The sequence below is a fragment of the Oryx dammah genome, unplaced genomic scaffold (assembly GCF_014754425.2).
Source record: "Oryx dammah isolate SB20612 unplaced genomic scaffold, SCBI_Odam_1.1 HiC_scaffold_18, whole genome shotgun sequence".
Taxonomy (NCBI): domain Eukaryota; kingdom Metazoa; phylum Chordata; class Mammalia; order Artiodactyla; family Bovidae; genus Oryx; species Oryx dammah.
Window position 1 is genome coordinate 72,286,244 of NW_024070202.1, and position 16,343 is coordinate 72,302,586.

Below are 16,343 nucleotides of genomic sequence, written 5' to 3' on the forward strand. Positions count from 1 at the left end.
GGAGTTAAATCAAGAAAATGCATGAGGACTTAAGAGAAAAATTTTAAACAACATTAAAAGATATAAAAGATCCCAATAAGCAGAAACAAATACTATGCTAATAGGTGGAATGATAACACTGTCATGCTCATTCATTCTAAATTAGTCATTTCTGAGATGGTAGGATTTGACTGAAGATAAGGAGCAGCGGCTGTGCTTTGCTGGAGCAGCCGTGAAGAGATACCCCACGCCCAAGGTAAGAGAAACCCAAGTAAGATGGTAGGTGTTGCAAGAGGGCATCAGAGGGCTGACACACTGAAACCATACTCACAGAAAACTAGTCAATCTAATCACACTAGGATCACAGCCTTGTCTAACTCAATGAAATTCAGCCATGCCCACGGGGCAACCCAAGATGGGGAGGTCATGGTGGAGAGGTCTGACAGAATGTGGTCCACTGGAGAAGGGAATGGCAAACCACTTCAGTATTCTTGCCTTGAGAACCCCATGAACAGAATAAAAAGGCAAAATTGTAGGATACTGAAAGAGGTACTCCCCAGGTCAGTAGGTGCCCAATATGCTACTGGAGGTCAGTGGAGAAATAACTCCAGAAAGAATGAAGGGATGGAGCCAAAGCAAAAACAATACCCAGCTGTGGATGTGACTGGTGACAGAAGCAAGGTCTGATGCTGTAAAGAGCAGCATTGCATAGGAACCTGGAATGTCAGGTCCATGAATCAAGGGAAATTGAAAGTGGTCAGACGAGATGGCAAGGGTGAACGTCGACATTCTAGGAATCAGCGAACTAAAATGGACTGGAATGGGTGAATTTAACTCCAATGACCATTATATCTACTACTGTGGGCAGGAATCCCTCAGAAGAAATGGAGTAGCCATCATGGTCAACAAAAGAGTCCAAAATGCAGTACTTTGATGCAGTCTTAAAAATGACAGAATGATCTCTGTTCGTTTCCAAGGCAAACCATTCAATATCACAGTAATCAAAGTCTGTGCCCCAACCAGTAACACTGAAGAAGCTGAAGTTGAACGGTTCTGTGAAGACCTATAAGACCTTTTAGAACTAACATCCCCAAAAGGTGTCCTTTTCATTATAGGGGACTGAAATGCAAAAGTAGGAAGTCAAGAAACACCTGGAGTAACAGGCAAATTTGGCCTTGGAATGCAGAATGAAGCAGGGCAAAGACTAATAGACTTTTGCCAAGAAAATGCACTGGTCATAGCAAACACCCTCTTCCAACAACACAAGAGAAGACTCTATACACGGACATCACCAGATGGTCAACACCAAAATCAGATTGATTATATTCTTTGCAGCCAAAGATGGAGAAGCTCTATACAGTCAAGAAAAACAAGACTGTGGCTCAGATCATGAACTCCTTATTACCAAATTCAGACTCAAATTGAAGACAATAGGGAAAACCGCTAGACCATTCAGGTATGACCTAAATCAAATCCCTTATGATTATACAGTGGAAGTGAGAAATAGATTTAAGGGCCTAGATCTGATAGATAGAGTGCCGGATGAACTATGGAATGAGGTTCGTGACATTGTACAGGAGACAGGAATCAAGACCATCCCCATGTAAAAGAAATGCAAAAAAGCAAAATGGCTGTTGGGGAGGCCTTACAAATAGCTGTGAAGAGAAGAGAGATGAAAAACAAAGGAGAAAAGGAAAGATATAAGCATCTGAATGCAGAGTTCCAAAGAATAGCAAGAAGAGATAAGAAAGCCTTCAGTGATCAGTGCAAAGAAATAGAGGAAAAGAACAGAATGGGAAAGACTAGAGAGCTCTTCAAGAAAATTAGAGATACCAAGGGAACATTTCATGCAAAGATGGGCTCGATAAAGAACAGAAATGGAATGGACCTAACAGAAGCAGAAGATATTAAGAAGAGGTGGCAAGAATACACGGAAGAACTGTACAAAAAAGATCTTCACGACCCAGATAATCACAATGGTGTGATCACTCATCTAAAGCCAGACATCCTGGAATGTGAAGTCAAGTGGGCCTTGAAAAGCATCACTACGAACAAAGCTAGTGGAGATGATGGAATTCCAGTTGAGCTATTTCAAATCCTGAAAGATGATGCTGTGAAAGTGCTGCACTTTGGAAAACTCAGCAGTGGTCACAGGACTGGAAAAGGTCATTTTTCATTCCAATCCCAAAGAAAGACACTGCCAAAGAATGCTCAAACTACTGCACAATTGCACTCATCTCACACGCTAGTGAAGTAATGCTCAAAATTCTCCAAACCAGGCTTCAGCAGTACGTGAAACCGTGAACTCCCTGATGTTCAAGTGGTCAAAGAGGAGATGGCAAGAGTGAACGTCAACAATCTAGGAATCAGCGAACTAAAATGGACTGGAATGGGTGAATTTAACTCAGATGACCATTATATCTACTACTGCGGGCAGGAATCCCTCAGAAGAAATGGAGTAGCCATCATGGTCAACAAGAGAGTCCGAAATGCAGTGCTTGGATGCAATCTCAAAAATGACAGAATGATCTCTGTTCGTTTCCAAGACAAACCATTCAATATCACAGTAATCCAAGTCTATGCCCCAACCAGTAACGCTGAAGAAGCTGAAGTTGAATGGTTCTGTGAAGACCTACAAGACCTTTTAAAACTAACACCCAAAAAAGATGTCCTTTTCATTAAGGGGACTGGAATGCAAAAGTAGGAAGTCAAGAAACACCTGGAGTAACAGGCAAATTTGGCCTTGGAATGCGGAATGAAGCAGGGCAAAGACTAAAAGAGTTTTGCCAAGAAAACGCACTGGTCATAGCAAACACCCTCTTCCAACAACACAAGAGAAGATTGTACACATGGACATCACCAGATGGTCAACACCAAAATCAGATTGATTATATTCTCTGCAGCAAAAGATGGAGAAGCTCTATACAGTCAACAAAAACAAGATCAGGGGCTGACTGTGGCTCAGATCATGAACTCCTTATTACCAAATTCAGACTTAAATTGAAGAAAGCAGGGAAAACCGCTAGACCATTCAGGTATGACCTAAATGAAATCCCTTATGATTATACAGTGGAACTGAGAAATAGATTTAAGGGCCTAGATCTGATAGAGTGCCGGATGAACTATGGAATGAGGTTCATGACATTGTACAGGAGGCAGGGATCAAGACCATCCCCATGGTAAAGAAATGCAAAAAAGCAAAACGGCTGTCTGGGGAGGCCTTACAAATAGCTGTGAAAAGAAGAGAAGTGAAAAGCAAAGGAGAAAAGGAAAGATATAAGCATCTGAATGCAGAGTTCCAAAGAATAGCAAGAAGAGATAAGAAAGCCTTCTTCAGCAATCAATGCAAAGAAATAGAGGAAAGGAACAGAATGGGAAAGACTAGAGATCTCTTCAAGAAAATTAGAGATAACAAGGGAACATTTCCTGCAAAGATGGGCTCGATAAAGGATAGAAATGGTATGGACCTAACAGAAGCAGAAGATATTAAGAAGAGGTGGCAAGAATACACAGAAGAACTGTACAAAAAAAGAGCTTCACGACCAAGATAATCACAATGGTGTGATCACTCATGTAGAGCCAGACATCCTGGAATGTGAAGTCAAGTGGGCCTTAGAAAGCATCACTATGAACAAAGCTAGTGGAGGTGATAGAATTCCAGTTGAGCTGTTTCAAATACTGAAACATGAGGCAGTGAAAGTGCTGCACTCAATATGCCAGCAAATTTGGAAAACTCAGCAGTGTTCACAGGACTGGAAAAGGTCAGTTTTCATTCTAATCCCAAAGAAACGCAATGCCATAAATGCTCAAAACTACCGCACAATTGCCCTCATCTCACATGCTAGTACAGTAATGCTCAAAATTCTCCTAGCCAGGCTTCAGCAGTATGTGAACCGTGAACTTCCTGATGTTCTAGCTGGTTTTAGAAACGGCAGAGGAACCAGAGATCAAATTGCCAACATCTGCTAGATCATGGAAAAAGCAAGAGAGTTCCAGAAAAACATCTATTTCTGCTTTATTGACTATGCCAAAGCCTTTGACTGTGTGGATCACAATAAACTGTGGAAAATTCTGAAAGAGATGGGAATACCAGACCACTTGACCTGCCTCTTAAGAAATCTGTATGCAGGCTAGGAAGCAACAGTTAGAACTGGGCATGGAACAACAGACAGGTTTCAAATAGGAAAAGGAGTATGTCAAGGCTGTATATTGTCACCCGGCTTATTTAACTTATATGCAGAGTACATCCTGAGAAACGCTGGAATGGAAGAAACACAAGCTGGAATCAAGTTTGCCGGGAGAAATATCAATAACCTCAGATATGCAGATGACACTACCTTGTGGCAGAAAGTGAAGAGGAGCTAAAAAGCCTCTTGATGAATGTAAAAGAGGAGAGTGAAAAAGTTGGCTTAAAGCTCAACATTCAGAAAACCAAGATCATGGCATCTGGTCCCATCACTTCATGGGAAATAGATGGGGAAACAGTGGAAACAGTGTCAGACTTTATTTTTTTGGGCTCCAAAGTCACTGCAGATGGTGACTGCAGCCATGAAATTAAAAGACACTTACTCCTTGGAAGAAAAGTCATGAGCAACCTACACAGAATATTCAAAAGCAGAGACATTACTTTGCCGACTAAGGTCCGTCTAATCAAGGCTATGGTTTTTCCCGTGGTCATGTATGGATGTGAGAGTTGGACTGTGAAGAAGGCTGAGCACCGAAGAACTGATGCTTCTGAACTGTGGTTTTGGAGAAGACTCTTGAGAGTCCCTTGGACTGCAAGGAGATGCAACCAGTCCATTCTGTAGGAGATCAACCCTGGGATTTCTTTGGAAGGAATGATGCTAAAGCTGAAACTTCAGTACTTTGGCCACCTCATGGGAAGAGTTGACTCATTGGAAAAGACTCTGATGCTGGGAGGGATTGCAGGCAGGAGGAGAAGGGGATGACAGAGGATGAGATGGCTGGATGCCATCACTGACTCGATGGACGTGAGTCTGAGTGAACTCCGGGAGTTGGTGATGGACAGGGAGGCCTGGCGTGCTGCGATTCATGGGGTCGCAAAGAGTCGGACACGACTGAGCGACTAAACTGAACTGAACTGAAGGTTCCACAATATCTTATGAGCTACTGTACTCTATCTAAAGATCTTAGAAGCCATTATTACTCACGGATCAAAATCCCTCTCCTCAACTCTGACATAAAGGCTTTACTAGATTTTCTGCTAGAAAAATGTCTAACCTGCTTGCTACTGCTTTTGTCTCTGTGAGTTTTCCCAATGAATGCTGCTCTAACAAGCCTTATATGCCTGGCTATTTTACCCTGCTTGCAGGATACATATATACATATTTATATAAAAACATACTAAATATATCAATATAAAATTTTACATCATTAAAAAGAATCTAGGATTCATCAAAAAGAAAAGGTTCTGCAGCCATCAGTCCTGTGTGAAGTCTAAAGGCAAATGCTAATTTCACCTCTCAAATGGTAAACATATTTTAATGTATATTTAATATCTTTTAAAATTCCAACCTGCAATGTTTTTAAGCGTTTATTAAGAGATAACTCATCAACTTCCAGAATAAAAACTTCTACTGCCATGTACAGCTTCTGTTGTACTTCATTTCTTTCAGCAATCAAAATATTCCCTTCATTCTGAAAGAAGGAAAAAGGGAATAACCATCATTAATATATCAGGTGTTTTTACACACTGACCTATATGGAAAAAACTGATCTCTTAAAATTAGCAAAATTTAACATTACATTCTCCAACATAATATTGAAGACAAACCCCTCTTCTTAGATCACCAAACTGACAAAGTTTCTTTTCCTTAATTAGAAATAAGATTTAAATTCCACAATTCTGCTCTGTTAATTTTACTTTTCCAAAACAATAAAATTTTAGTTAAGAAAATTATACAAGTGTCTGTGACTAATTACATACTGCCTCCTTCCTACTCCCACCCCATGCTCAATTCCTTCATCTATTTATGTTTCAAGATTTACTTAATCTCCAACAGGATAAAACCTCCAACTCCCCCAAGAAGCTATGCCTGGAAACAGATATGAGAGATATCCAAGAACCCTATGCATTAGCTCTATTATAGTTCTTAATAAACTATATTGAACTACCTATTTATGTATTTGTCCTATACCTGAAGTAGAGAGAGAAATAGGACGTCTTAAATTTGTGTCTCTACTACTTGTAACAGAGGTATATACACTTAAAAGTCCGAATTTTAGAATATTCTTTTTTGTGTAAACTCAACCAGACCATTACATAACTAATTATGAAGACAAAAGAAAAGACTCTCTTTCATCAAAAGTACACATGGCAGGCTTTTCTGGTGGTTCAGTGGTAAAGAATCAGCCTGTCAATGCAGGAGACACGGATTCAATCTGGGAAGCATGCCACGGAGCAGCTAAGCCCATGTGCCACAACTACTGACCCTGTTCTCTACAGCCCAGGAAGCCAACTACTAAAGCCCTGGTGCTCTATATAGCCTGTGCTCCTCAACAAAAGAAGCCACGCAATAAGAAGCCCACACATCACAACTAGAGAGTAGCCCCCGTGTGCCAGAACCGGAGAAAAGTTTGTGTGGCAATGGAGACCCAGCACAACCAAAAATAAATACACAAATAAAAAATGTTTTAAGAAGTACACATGGTAATCAAAGAACTGTGCAAAATATATAAATGAAAATAATAATCTTAAGATGCAAATTAAGTACAACAAGGGAAATAAAAAGACAACTTTATCTGAGGGACAATTATGCCTCTGTCCTTAATAATCTACAGTAATCTACTCTTCAATCTGTCAAATGAACTTTAGGGCAATAAAGCCCAAAAGTCAGTCCTGAAGTATCAGCAGTAGTGGAGACAAATTGTTTTAAAAAATCACAATTCTCCTACTAGAATACCAAATCTGACAGACACTATAAGACCTTTTCCCCTCCGTGTCCTGAATCACTTTGCTATTTTTAAATGACAAAAGTTAAAAAGCAGTTCTTTTTCAAGTTTCATCTTACTACATGAAAATAATTGTGAAATATTTTAATGATGGCAGTATGGAAATAGAATCCACTTTGTAATCAAGACATCTGGTTTAAAATTCCAGATTAACATTTAGAAGTATATAATCTTGAAGTATGTAATCTTGAGCAATTTCCTTAAACCTTGTGGGCCTCATTTTCCTGAGGAGCAAAAATGCCCATGTTTATAAAGTACCTATACATACATGTTTCTAAAAGATCCAAAAATTATTACTTCTGTCACCTTTTTTTGTCTATCATCAGAAGTGACCAGTAAAGGTCTAATGTGTAAAGTAACCCAAATCTATTTTCAAATTATATATTCCTGGCATTTCCAAAGGTTTAGTTATCTTATTTACTTTTCTCATTCAGAGCCAGTTAGGCTGCCAACTGGCCAAACGAGGTATGACTAGGGAATAAGACCTTTAGGGTACAATTTTCAGAGGCAGACACCAACAATACTTAAGACAGGACAACTCCAAACTCAAGTATAAAGCTCATAGGTACTATGGAAAGCTATGACTATTTTATCAGATATCTTATATGGAAAACATGGAGTTCCACTCAGCTGAGTATAATAAAGAAAATTCCCACAGGAAAAAAATATTTGTACCTACACTAATTAAGAATTCACACGAAATATTCCATTCTTCATATCCCTTTCCTACCCACATATAAAGGAAAGGAAAAGAAAGGAGTGAGGTCACTCAGTTGTGTCCGACTCTTTGCAACCCCATGGACTGTAGCCTACCAGGCTCCTCCATCCATGGGATTTTCCAGACAAGGATACTAGAGTGGATTGCCATTTCCTTCTCCAGGGGATCTTCCCTAACCAGGGATCGAACCCGGGTCTCCCACATTGCAGGCAGATGCTTTACCGTCTCAGCCACCAGGGAGGCACCCACATATAACTACCTTTCAAGAACGGATGGTTTAGAGAGCATTTAATAGTAAGGCAGAGTCCTATACTGTAGCATAAAGCATGCCCCTGTGACCAGAAGATCCACATTAGCAGGTGTGGGAGTCATCCTGGCTTATAAGCCTCATGCCCCTCAAAAACCATTCTCTCTTATAGGTATAGCTTCCAGGGTCCCTCAAGGATTATGTCCAGTTGTTTAGTATTTGTAGTTTGCAGTTCCTCCCAATCCAGATACAATTTATCAATTAGGGATTTTATTTACCTAAACAATGTTGCCAGTAACATGACTGAAATTTCAATTTATCAAATTACCAAGGGAACAGAGAGAAGTAAATCCTCAGGCAAAAGGGGAAAAGATTTTGTTAACCCTTTTCCACAACCACTACTCATTTACCTTACCTTTCTTCTAAGGCAACAAAAGAAATCAAATTACTAATATGAAGATATTCCAAAAGTTAAAGATTTCATATAAAATATCATTACAATATCTGCAGTCCTTCTGCTTTTTTAAAAGATATTATCTCCTTATATTCAACAGATAAAAATCATAATGGAGAAAAATTCTTGACCCACCACATTCTCACAAGTTTGAATCTTCTCCTGAGCCAGATTATATTCTGCCCAAATTAGCTCTAGTTCATTCAGAGAAGCTGGGATAGTAAAGCGGTCTTCATTCAACACTTGTATAGCATCTGAAAGGTCATTTCCAAATCGAACACTGATATTGACACGTCTATTCAAAAAAAAAAAAATAGCAAAAGGAAAAGATCAAGAAATGTTTAAGATGGTGTGAGAAAAAAAATTACACAAATAATAATGGTCTAAAGTTACTATTTACAACACTGGCTATGAAGAGGTGTTTTTTAAAACTATATAAAATCATAGATAACTTTTATACAAACCTGTAACTAAAAATACATTTCACTGGGAAAAAATTAAATATTTTATATAAAAAGACAGCTTCATAAGTCTGCAGAATTAGATTTGTAAATACTTCTTTTAAAATGTTATATTTAAGCCAATTTTATCAAGATGAAGGCACAGAGTACTTGTACCTTAATAAGCAGACCAGCATTTGCATCATCTTAAAAAAAATCCCCCCAAAAAACCCAACAAAGCAATCAGAGAGGCCAATTTAGGAAAACCAACAAGGTTCACCATTTTATTTGTTTTAGCTTCCAACTAGACTTCCGCCATTCTAATAGCACACTATTTCCTCAAATACAGGTCAAAATATATTGAACTGTTTTGGTCTAAAGTCTGTCTCACAGCTTTTCCAGTGTAGTCACTTTGGCTGTGCGTTAAAAGTTGATTAACCTCTAGAGAGACCAAACTACTCAAACTATTTAAAACCTATAAACCAGATGCTGACTGACAGATTTATACTGGAAAATAGATTCCCAATGGACAAAAAATGAACACACAGTATTAACTGAGAGCAACATCTTAGTATTTCCAAGTACATGAAAAAATGAATTACTGGTTTAAGTTTTGTGCACAGCACAAAAAGAGAACTAGATTGTTTTGAGAACCATTTTCCACATTCCAGAAAAGGGTGAAAAATTATCCCTAACCAACAATAAAGCAATTTTCTATAAAGTAAAATACCTACTTAATTCACATACAGAATCTGGGACATGCTGATTAAACTGCATGAGACTTGCTAACCAACTGCTTTTCTTCTGACTCCATGAACATCACTTTTCCTCTGATTTAGGTAGACTACTTTTGTCTTTCTTTAGACAGAGTATAATTAAATAATCTGGATTACTGAAATCTAGTTTCTGAATAGGACTGAAAATAACCCCAAGCAAAACAATGGGACCTAGTAGTTTCCCATCAAACTATTACTTAGAAGTTGTGTTGACTTTTTAATTCCATTCTCATATATAACTTTAGACACTATCATCCCACACGGTGACAATAGAACACTATAAAAACAGTATAAAATTTGTCTCAGGAGTAACTATCTTTAGTTTCCCTCTTTAAAATAATGAAAATACAAAGAATAAGTTTCAAAGTAAATATGAAGTGGGAGGGGACATGGGTAAACCCATGGCTGATTCATGTTGATGTTTGGTAGAAACCAATGCAATAACTGAACAAGTATATATATGTGTATATATACATATATATATGGAGAGAAAGACAGAGAAAACCAGGAATAAAACCATCAAGGGTCCCCATTAAAAAATTTAATTAATTTTAAAAAAGAAAAAGGAAAAATGAAATAAAGAAATTAAAGCACAACTAATCAGCATTGTTTTAAAGCATTCTCCTCAAAAATTCGCTTTTACCTACCTTATTTCTTTCAATATTTCAACCTTAGCTGCCAGATTTTTCATTCTGGTACCTATACAAGTCTTCAGAGTGCTTTCCAAACATTTAGTCAAATCCATGGTAGTTGCTTTCTCTTGCTGAAGCAAAGAACAAACATATCTTAGTCAGACCCACATAGGAAACTGTATTTCTACTGTTATTTAAATAACCTTTAGGTTTAACTAAAATTTTAAAGGATTTATGAGGCAGTGTTCCCTGAAGAATGCCACATATGAATTCAAGGGTTGGAGATTGAGTTCAACTACCAATGGTCAATGACTTAACCAGGCCCAAGTAATGAAACCTTGATTTTAAAAAACTCAAAATGATGAGGTCTGGGGGAAGCTTCCAGACTGGTGAACAAACCCATGTGCTGGGAGAGCGACAGGTCCAGAGAATCCTCCAAATGATCTCCATCTCCACTCCCATCATAACTTCCCCTTTGCGTCTCTTTTTATATTTGCCTGTTCCTGAATTGTATCCTTTATAATAAAACTGTCACCATAAGTACAGCACTTTCATGAGTCCTGACAGTTGTTACTGAATTACTGAATTGAGAGCAAGGTGTGGGAGTGGGTCATAGGAAGTCCTAAACTGATAGAAAAAAGTGTGGGTAGCCTGGGACCTGATTTGTGGCTGGTACCTGAATTGAGCTAAGTCTTGAGGGACTTAATCCTTGTGGAGTCTGAGATAACTCTTGGCATTTAGTGTCAAAAATGAACTGTAGGCCATTCAGTTGATGTTAGAGAAATGGCAACTCGTGTTGGGGTAACATATTTGGTATTAGAAAAAGTTATACATTTGAAGACTTGAGCAAACCTTGATACTTAACTATCATAAAAGGAAATACATGGAGATATAGCAGCCTGTTACGCAACAACAGGATGCAGATGAAGCACTTTAAGAGATCTATCAAGCAAAATGGAATGTATAGGCCTAACTGGAAATCTGATTGGAAGAAACCAAACATAAAATGGCTTTCATGGAACAATATGGGAAATCTGAACACTGGATATTAAATGATATTATGGGATTCCCTGGTGGCTCAGCTGGCAAAGAATCCTCCTGCAATGCGGGAGACTTGGATTCAGTCCCTGGATTGGGACGATTCCCTAGAGAAGGAAAAGGCTACCCACTCTAGTATTCTGGTTTGGAGAATTTAATGAACTGTATAGTCTGTGGGGTCACAAAGAGTCGGACACGACTGAGTGACTTTCATTTAGTGTGAACATAAGTTAGTGAACTTAGTGAAAAGATTATTACTAATTTTTAAATGTAATTGTATTATGGTTATGTCTCTTTTGAATTTCTTTTCTGTTAGAGATACATAATACATTAAAGCATATACATTAAATTATTATGAATGGGATTTGTTTTGAAATTACTAGGAGGCATAGATTTTTAAAAAGACTAATTAATAATTGTAAAAACTGGGTGATGGATACATAGTACTAATTATTCAATTCTCTTTTTAAAATGTTGGAAAATTTCCAGAGTTAAAAAAAATTTAAAGAACATAAAAGGAAATATAAATGAGAAATTATTAATCTTTCAAACAGCCAATGAAATTCAAAGATCATTAGTTTGTAGCATAAGAAAAAATTTCATCTATAAATAAGTGTGAAGAAAGAGAGAATAAAGAGTAGGGAGAAGAAGGGATGGTAAGAAAAGGAGACAGAAAAGTATAAAGACAAATAAGAACAAATCAAGAGCTTCCCTGGTGGTCAGGTGGTTAAGAATCCACCCGCCAATGCAAGGCACATGGGTTGGATCCCTGGTCCATGAAGATCCCACATGCCTCAGAGCAACTAAGACCATGCACCACAATTACTGAAGCCTGTCTACCTAGAGCCCATGCTCAGAAACGAGAGAAGTCACTGCAATGAGAAGCCTGCGCATCGTCAGCTAGAGAGTAGCCCCACTCCTCGCAACTACAGAAAGCCTGTGCACAGCAGTGAAGATCCCAATGCAGTCAAAAATAAATAATGAATAAATCTCTTTTAAAAAAATAAGAGTAAATGAACACAATGATTTCCCAGTTGATCATTATCTTAAGCCACTGAAACATTCCATACCTGCAGCTCCTGGGCAGTCCGTTCTACTTTCAATTCTAATGCTTTGCACCTTTCAAGAAGAACCTCCTTCTCTGTTTTAAGTTTTTCATTTTCTTCAATCAGTTTCTGGTCCTGCTTAATTTTTGCCAGGCTGACATTAGACCCTAAATTAAAGTCACCAACAGCCAAATTTTCCCTATTAAAAACAAATTCACTCATTTTAAAAACCAAATTGTTTTAAGTGTGACAGAGATCAAAACTTAAAATTTGGCTTTTTATACCATAATAAATATACATATGTGTGTGTGTGTTTATATAAAGTTAATTTTGGAAACTAATCTAATCTTTACCTAGTTTCAACATTCAGTTCAGTTCAGTCGCTCAGTCGTGTCCAACTCTTTGCGACCCCATGAATCGCAGTACCGCCAGACCTCCCTGTCCATTACCATCTCCCGGAGTTCACTCAAACTTATGTCCATTAGAAAGCATTTTAATGCAAACTAGATTTTGTAACTGAAGTCATACTTCAAAAGCAATGCCTCCTAATCTCAGATAAATCATATTCCAACTTTTTCATATCAACTCCAGCAAAGCCAGTAAAAAGCATTTCTGTATCAGTTTCTCCCAGTCTCTCCTCATTACTCCCACTCCATTTGACCATTTAGTTCCTAAAACACTGATAAGGTCCCAACAAAAAGCTTTATTACCCATGACACAGTATCATGGGCTAGACCATGATACAGAAGTAAAAGGATGGTTTTGTACTTTTAAAAATCAAATCTGGCTTTCTGCTTCAAGTTTATAACTAAAAATTATCTAAAAAATGAACATTTTTGTTATAATCAAATTTCATCACAGTAAATTTTCACAGGAAGAAAAAAGAGCCTCTCTTTTGTTAAAGAGAAAAGGCAACTCCCTAAAACTCATTAAAATATTCTGAGAGCCATAGGAAAAACTTCAAAGTTTATCTGAAATTCTGTCTCTTGACTGAATAATTTAGATTTAGGGGTAGATTTTTATGATAAATGTATTCAAAAGACTTGGAAAGAAGAGTTGGTATGTGAACTTCAAACAATTCAGGAATGATTTTTCTTTCAAAATGACTTTTAATTAAAATATCCCTGTTAAAGAGGAATTTTTTTTTCAGTGTGTTAGAGAGGAATACCTGTTTGAGAAAAACAGAAATAATCAGTATCATCCCTCACAATCACTGACATAGTTGAGGACTCTAAAAACATAAGCCTTGACTACTATGACAAGAGCTTCTAACGTAAGTCAAAAGGTAGGACTGAGAATCCCACTACAATCTTACTTTGGAAATGTCACATTATTTCCTGCATCATTTTCATTCTTCAAGTCAAGAGACACTCTCCCACTTAAGCGCCCTTTTGGCCGGGTGAAGGTTGACTGGCTTGATCTATGCCCCCACAAAGGAATGGGGCTTTTGAGGTTCCTGAGGACAAGCTGACCAGGATCTGATTTTTTTTCCTCACAGACATTAGTGCTGGAAGTGAGTCTGCATTTTTCTGCAAATCCTTTCTTAGCCACCTCTTCCCCAATATCTACATTGCCATACTCAGCCTGAGCAATTACTGTTCCATCTTGATAGGTAGCTTTAATTCTCATTTTAATTTCCTTTTCAAAAATCAAGCTCCCCAAAAAGGTTCTGCCCTAAGAAAGATAAGAAAAAAGAAGATATTAATCAGCTATACCAACATATTTTTCTTCACTTATTTTTTCTATTAATATCTAGTTTTTCCAATCATTTCTTCATTCTGAAATCTCTACAAACGTGGTTTTACCTTGTTGGCTAAATATAAATATACTTCCTTATGTGAATACTATACTCCAATTATACACGATAAATCCTTTCCAGAAGAAGAGCTAAGACCTGTACAGGCATCTATATTTATACATGTTTTAAAGTGTACCAATTAAATATCCTAGAATAATCTCTTTAAGCAGATTCTGTTGACCATTTTGGTCCTAACTAAATACAAAGGTGTCCTGAGGAATTATGGCATGTAAAAATGAAATCTGCTATCTAGGAAAAAGGGGAAAATGTAGAAGCAGTGACAGATTTTCTTTTCTTGGGCTCTAAGACACTGTGGATGGTGACTGCAGCCACGAAATTAGGAGATCCTTGCTTCTTGGAAGGAAAGCTATGACAGACCTAGACAGTGTATTAAAAACCAGAGACATCACTGTGCTAACAAAGGTCTGTATAGTCAAAGCTATGGTCTCTCCAGTAGTCATGTACAGATCTGAGAGTTGAACCATAAAGAAGGCTGAGAGCTGAAGAATTGATGCTTTTGAGTTGTGGTGCTAGAGAAGATCCTTGGGAATCTCCTGGACTGCAAGGAGATCAAACCAGTTCTAAAGGAAATAAATCCTGAATATTTATTGGAAGGATTGACACTGAAGCTAAAGTTGCAATACTTTGGCTACCTAACGCAAACAGCCGACACACTGAAAAAACCCTGGTGCTGGGAAAAACTGAAGGCAAAAGAAGATGGTGGCAGAGGATGAGATGGTTAGACAGCATCACTTGACTCAAAACACATTAATTTGCGCAAACTCTGGGAGGTAGGGAACAGGGAAGCCCATGTGGTCGCAGAGTTGGACACGACTTGGTAACTGAACAACACAGTTCTAGGTACAGAAATGTTTCTTATAGTAACTATAGTGCAGACAACACTACAGCCAGTGACCTAAAAGATACTAAAAACTAAAAAAAAAAAAAGAGGCAAAGAGAAGGTTTTCAAATTTTATTGTTCCTTCTAGTACTGATTATTTTCACATAAGTCATTTGAGCTGCTGAATATAAAATACATATCTGATTACTTTGCAGTGTAACATTCCTTCAATAGCAGTATCAATTACAAAAAGAATATCATTTTTGCACAGATTTAAAAGGAGGTAGGATTCTTGTTAAGACTACCACTGAAATTATGAGGTCTTCCAGAATCAGGTTGCTAACCTAAAATTTAATGGAAATGAATGCAAACTGGAATCTAGATTAACAGAAATGTCACTGCCAATTACTATGTTGAACAGTATAAGCCTCTGCCAAGAAGATAAAATCTGATTAATTTACAACTCTGCTTATTTCAAATTTGTGATGTTTATGGCCACAGCTAAAGATCACTTTTATTTTATAAATATTTTCTCAAAAGCAAAAGATAACAATAATTATATGCATCAGTCTCTCAATAATAAGAGACTATTCTTTGAAGCTTTCTCATCAGAAGAAACTATTTACATTTATTATATGTGTATACACACAAACACCCGTCTTATCTGATCTAGAATGTGTATTCTAGCAAAGAGTACAAATATATTATTATATAATTGCTTCTGAGTTATTCCATAATTTCACATTTTTCACTAATTTATGCAAGTTTTCATATTATAGAAAATTAATGGATTTTAACCAGACTTTTTTTTTTCAAGCACATAGTTTTCTTTCCATAAACAAAAATATTTTAAATCTGTAACTTGCCTGATCAAACTGGGTAACTTCTTGGCCAGAGGGAATTTGTAGTCCCCAAAGTCTATACTTTTTGGCAACACTAGAAAATTGCAGATCCAAAGGAATCTCTACTATATCCGATCGATTCAGAATTTCTGTATTTCCATAGTCAATATATCTCACCAGACACTGGAAAATAATCAGATAAATACCAATACAGAACTTAGATTAAATATCTCAAAAAAAATCATATAATTGCTTCTTTTTGTCAATTACCTGTAAATCATGATAGCATTTCACCTGAAATTGTCTAAATGCATTCAGAAACAAGAGCTCCAGTAATATCCTCAAAATACAGAAAACCCATAGTCCATGAGATCCCAGGGATTTTTCTATTTGGTACTAGTTCAACTAGTATCAAACAGTACTATTTCCAACAGTACCATTTCTCATTTTGATTTTTTTAAACAGTGGTATTTAAATAAATATAAGTCTATGAAACTTATGACTCTCTTCTATCTCTAATGTTAAAATCAATCAACATTCTTAAATTCAAGTTGGAAACA

General features: G+C 37.2%; 1 protein-coding gene across 1 annotated transcript in view; it reads right to left on the bottom strand.

Annotated features, from left to right (window-relative positions):
• Positions 1 to 16,343, bottom strand: part of STK31 (serine/threonine kinase 31) — an 81,154-nt gene that overhangs the window by 52,202 nt on the left and 12,609 nt on the right. Inside the window, exons 5-10 of the mRNA XM_040259770.1 lie at positions 15,808 to 15,966; positions 13,618 to 13,976; positions 12,327 to 12,501; positions 10,234 to 10,349; positions 8,506 to 8,665; positions 5,515 to 5,637 (exon numbers count right to left, since the gene is read on the bottom strand). Coding sequence (XP_040115704.1) covers positions 5,515 to 5,637; positions 8,506 to 8,665; positions 10,234 to 10,349; positions 12,327 to 12,501; positions 13,618 to 13,976; positions 15,808 to 15,966 — 1,092 coding nt within the window. The remainder of the gene's footprint in view (positions 1 to 5,514; positions 5,638 to 8,505; positions 8,666 to 10,233; positions 10,350 to 12,326; positions 12,502 to 13,617; positions 13,977 to 15,807; positions 15,967 to 16,343) is intronic.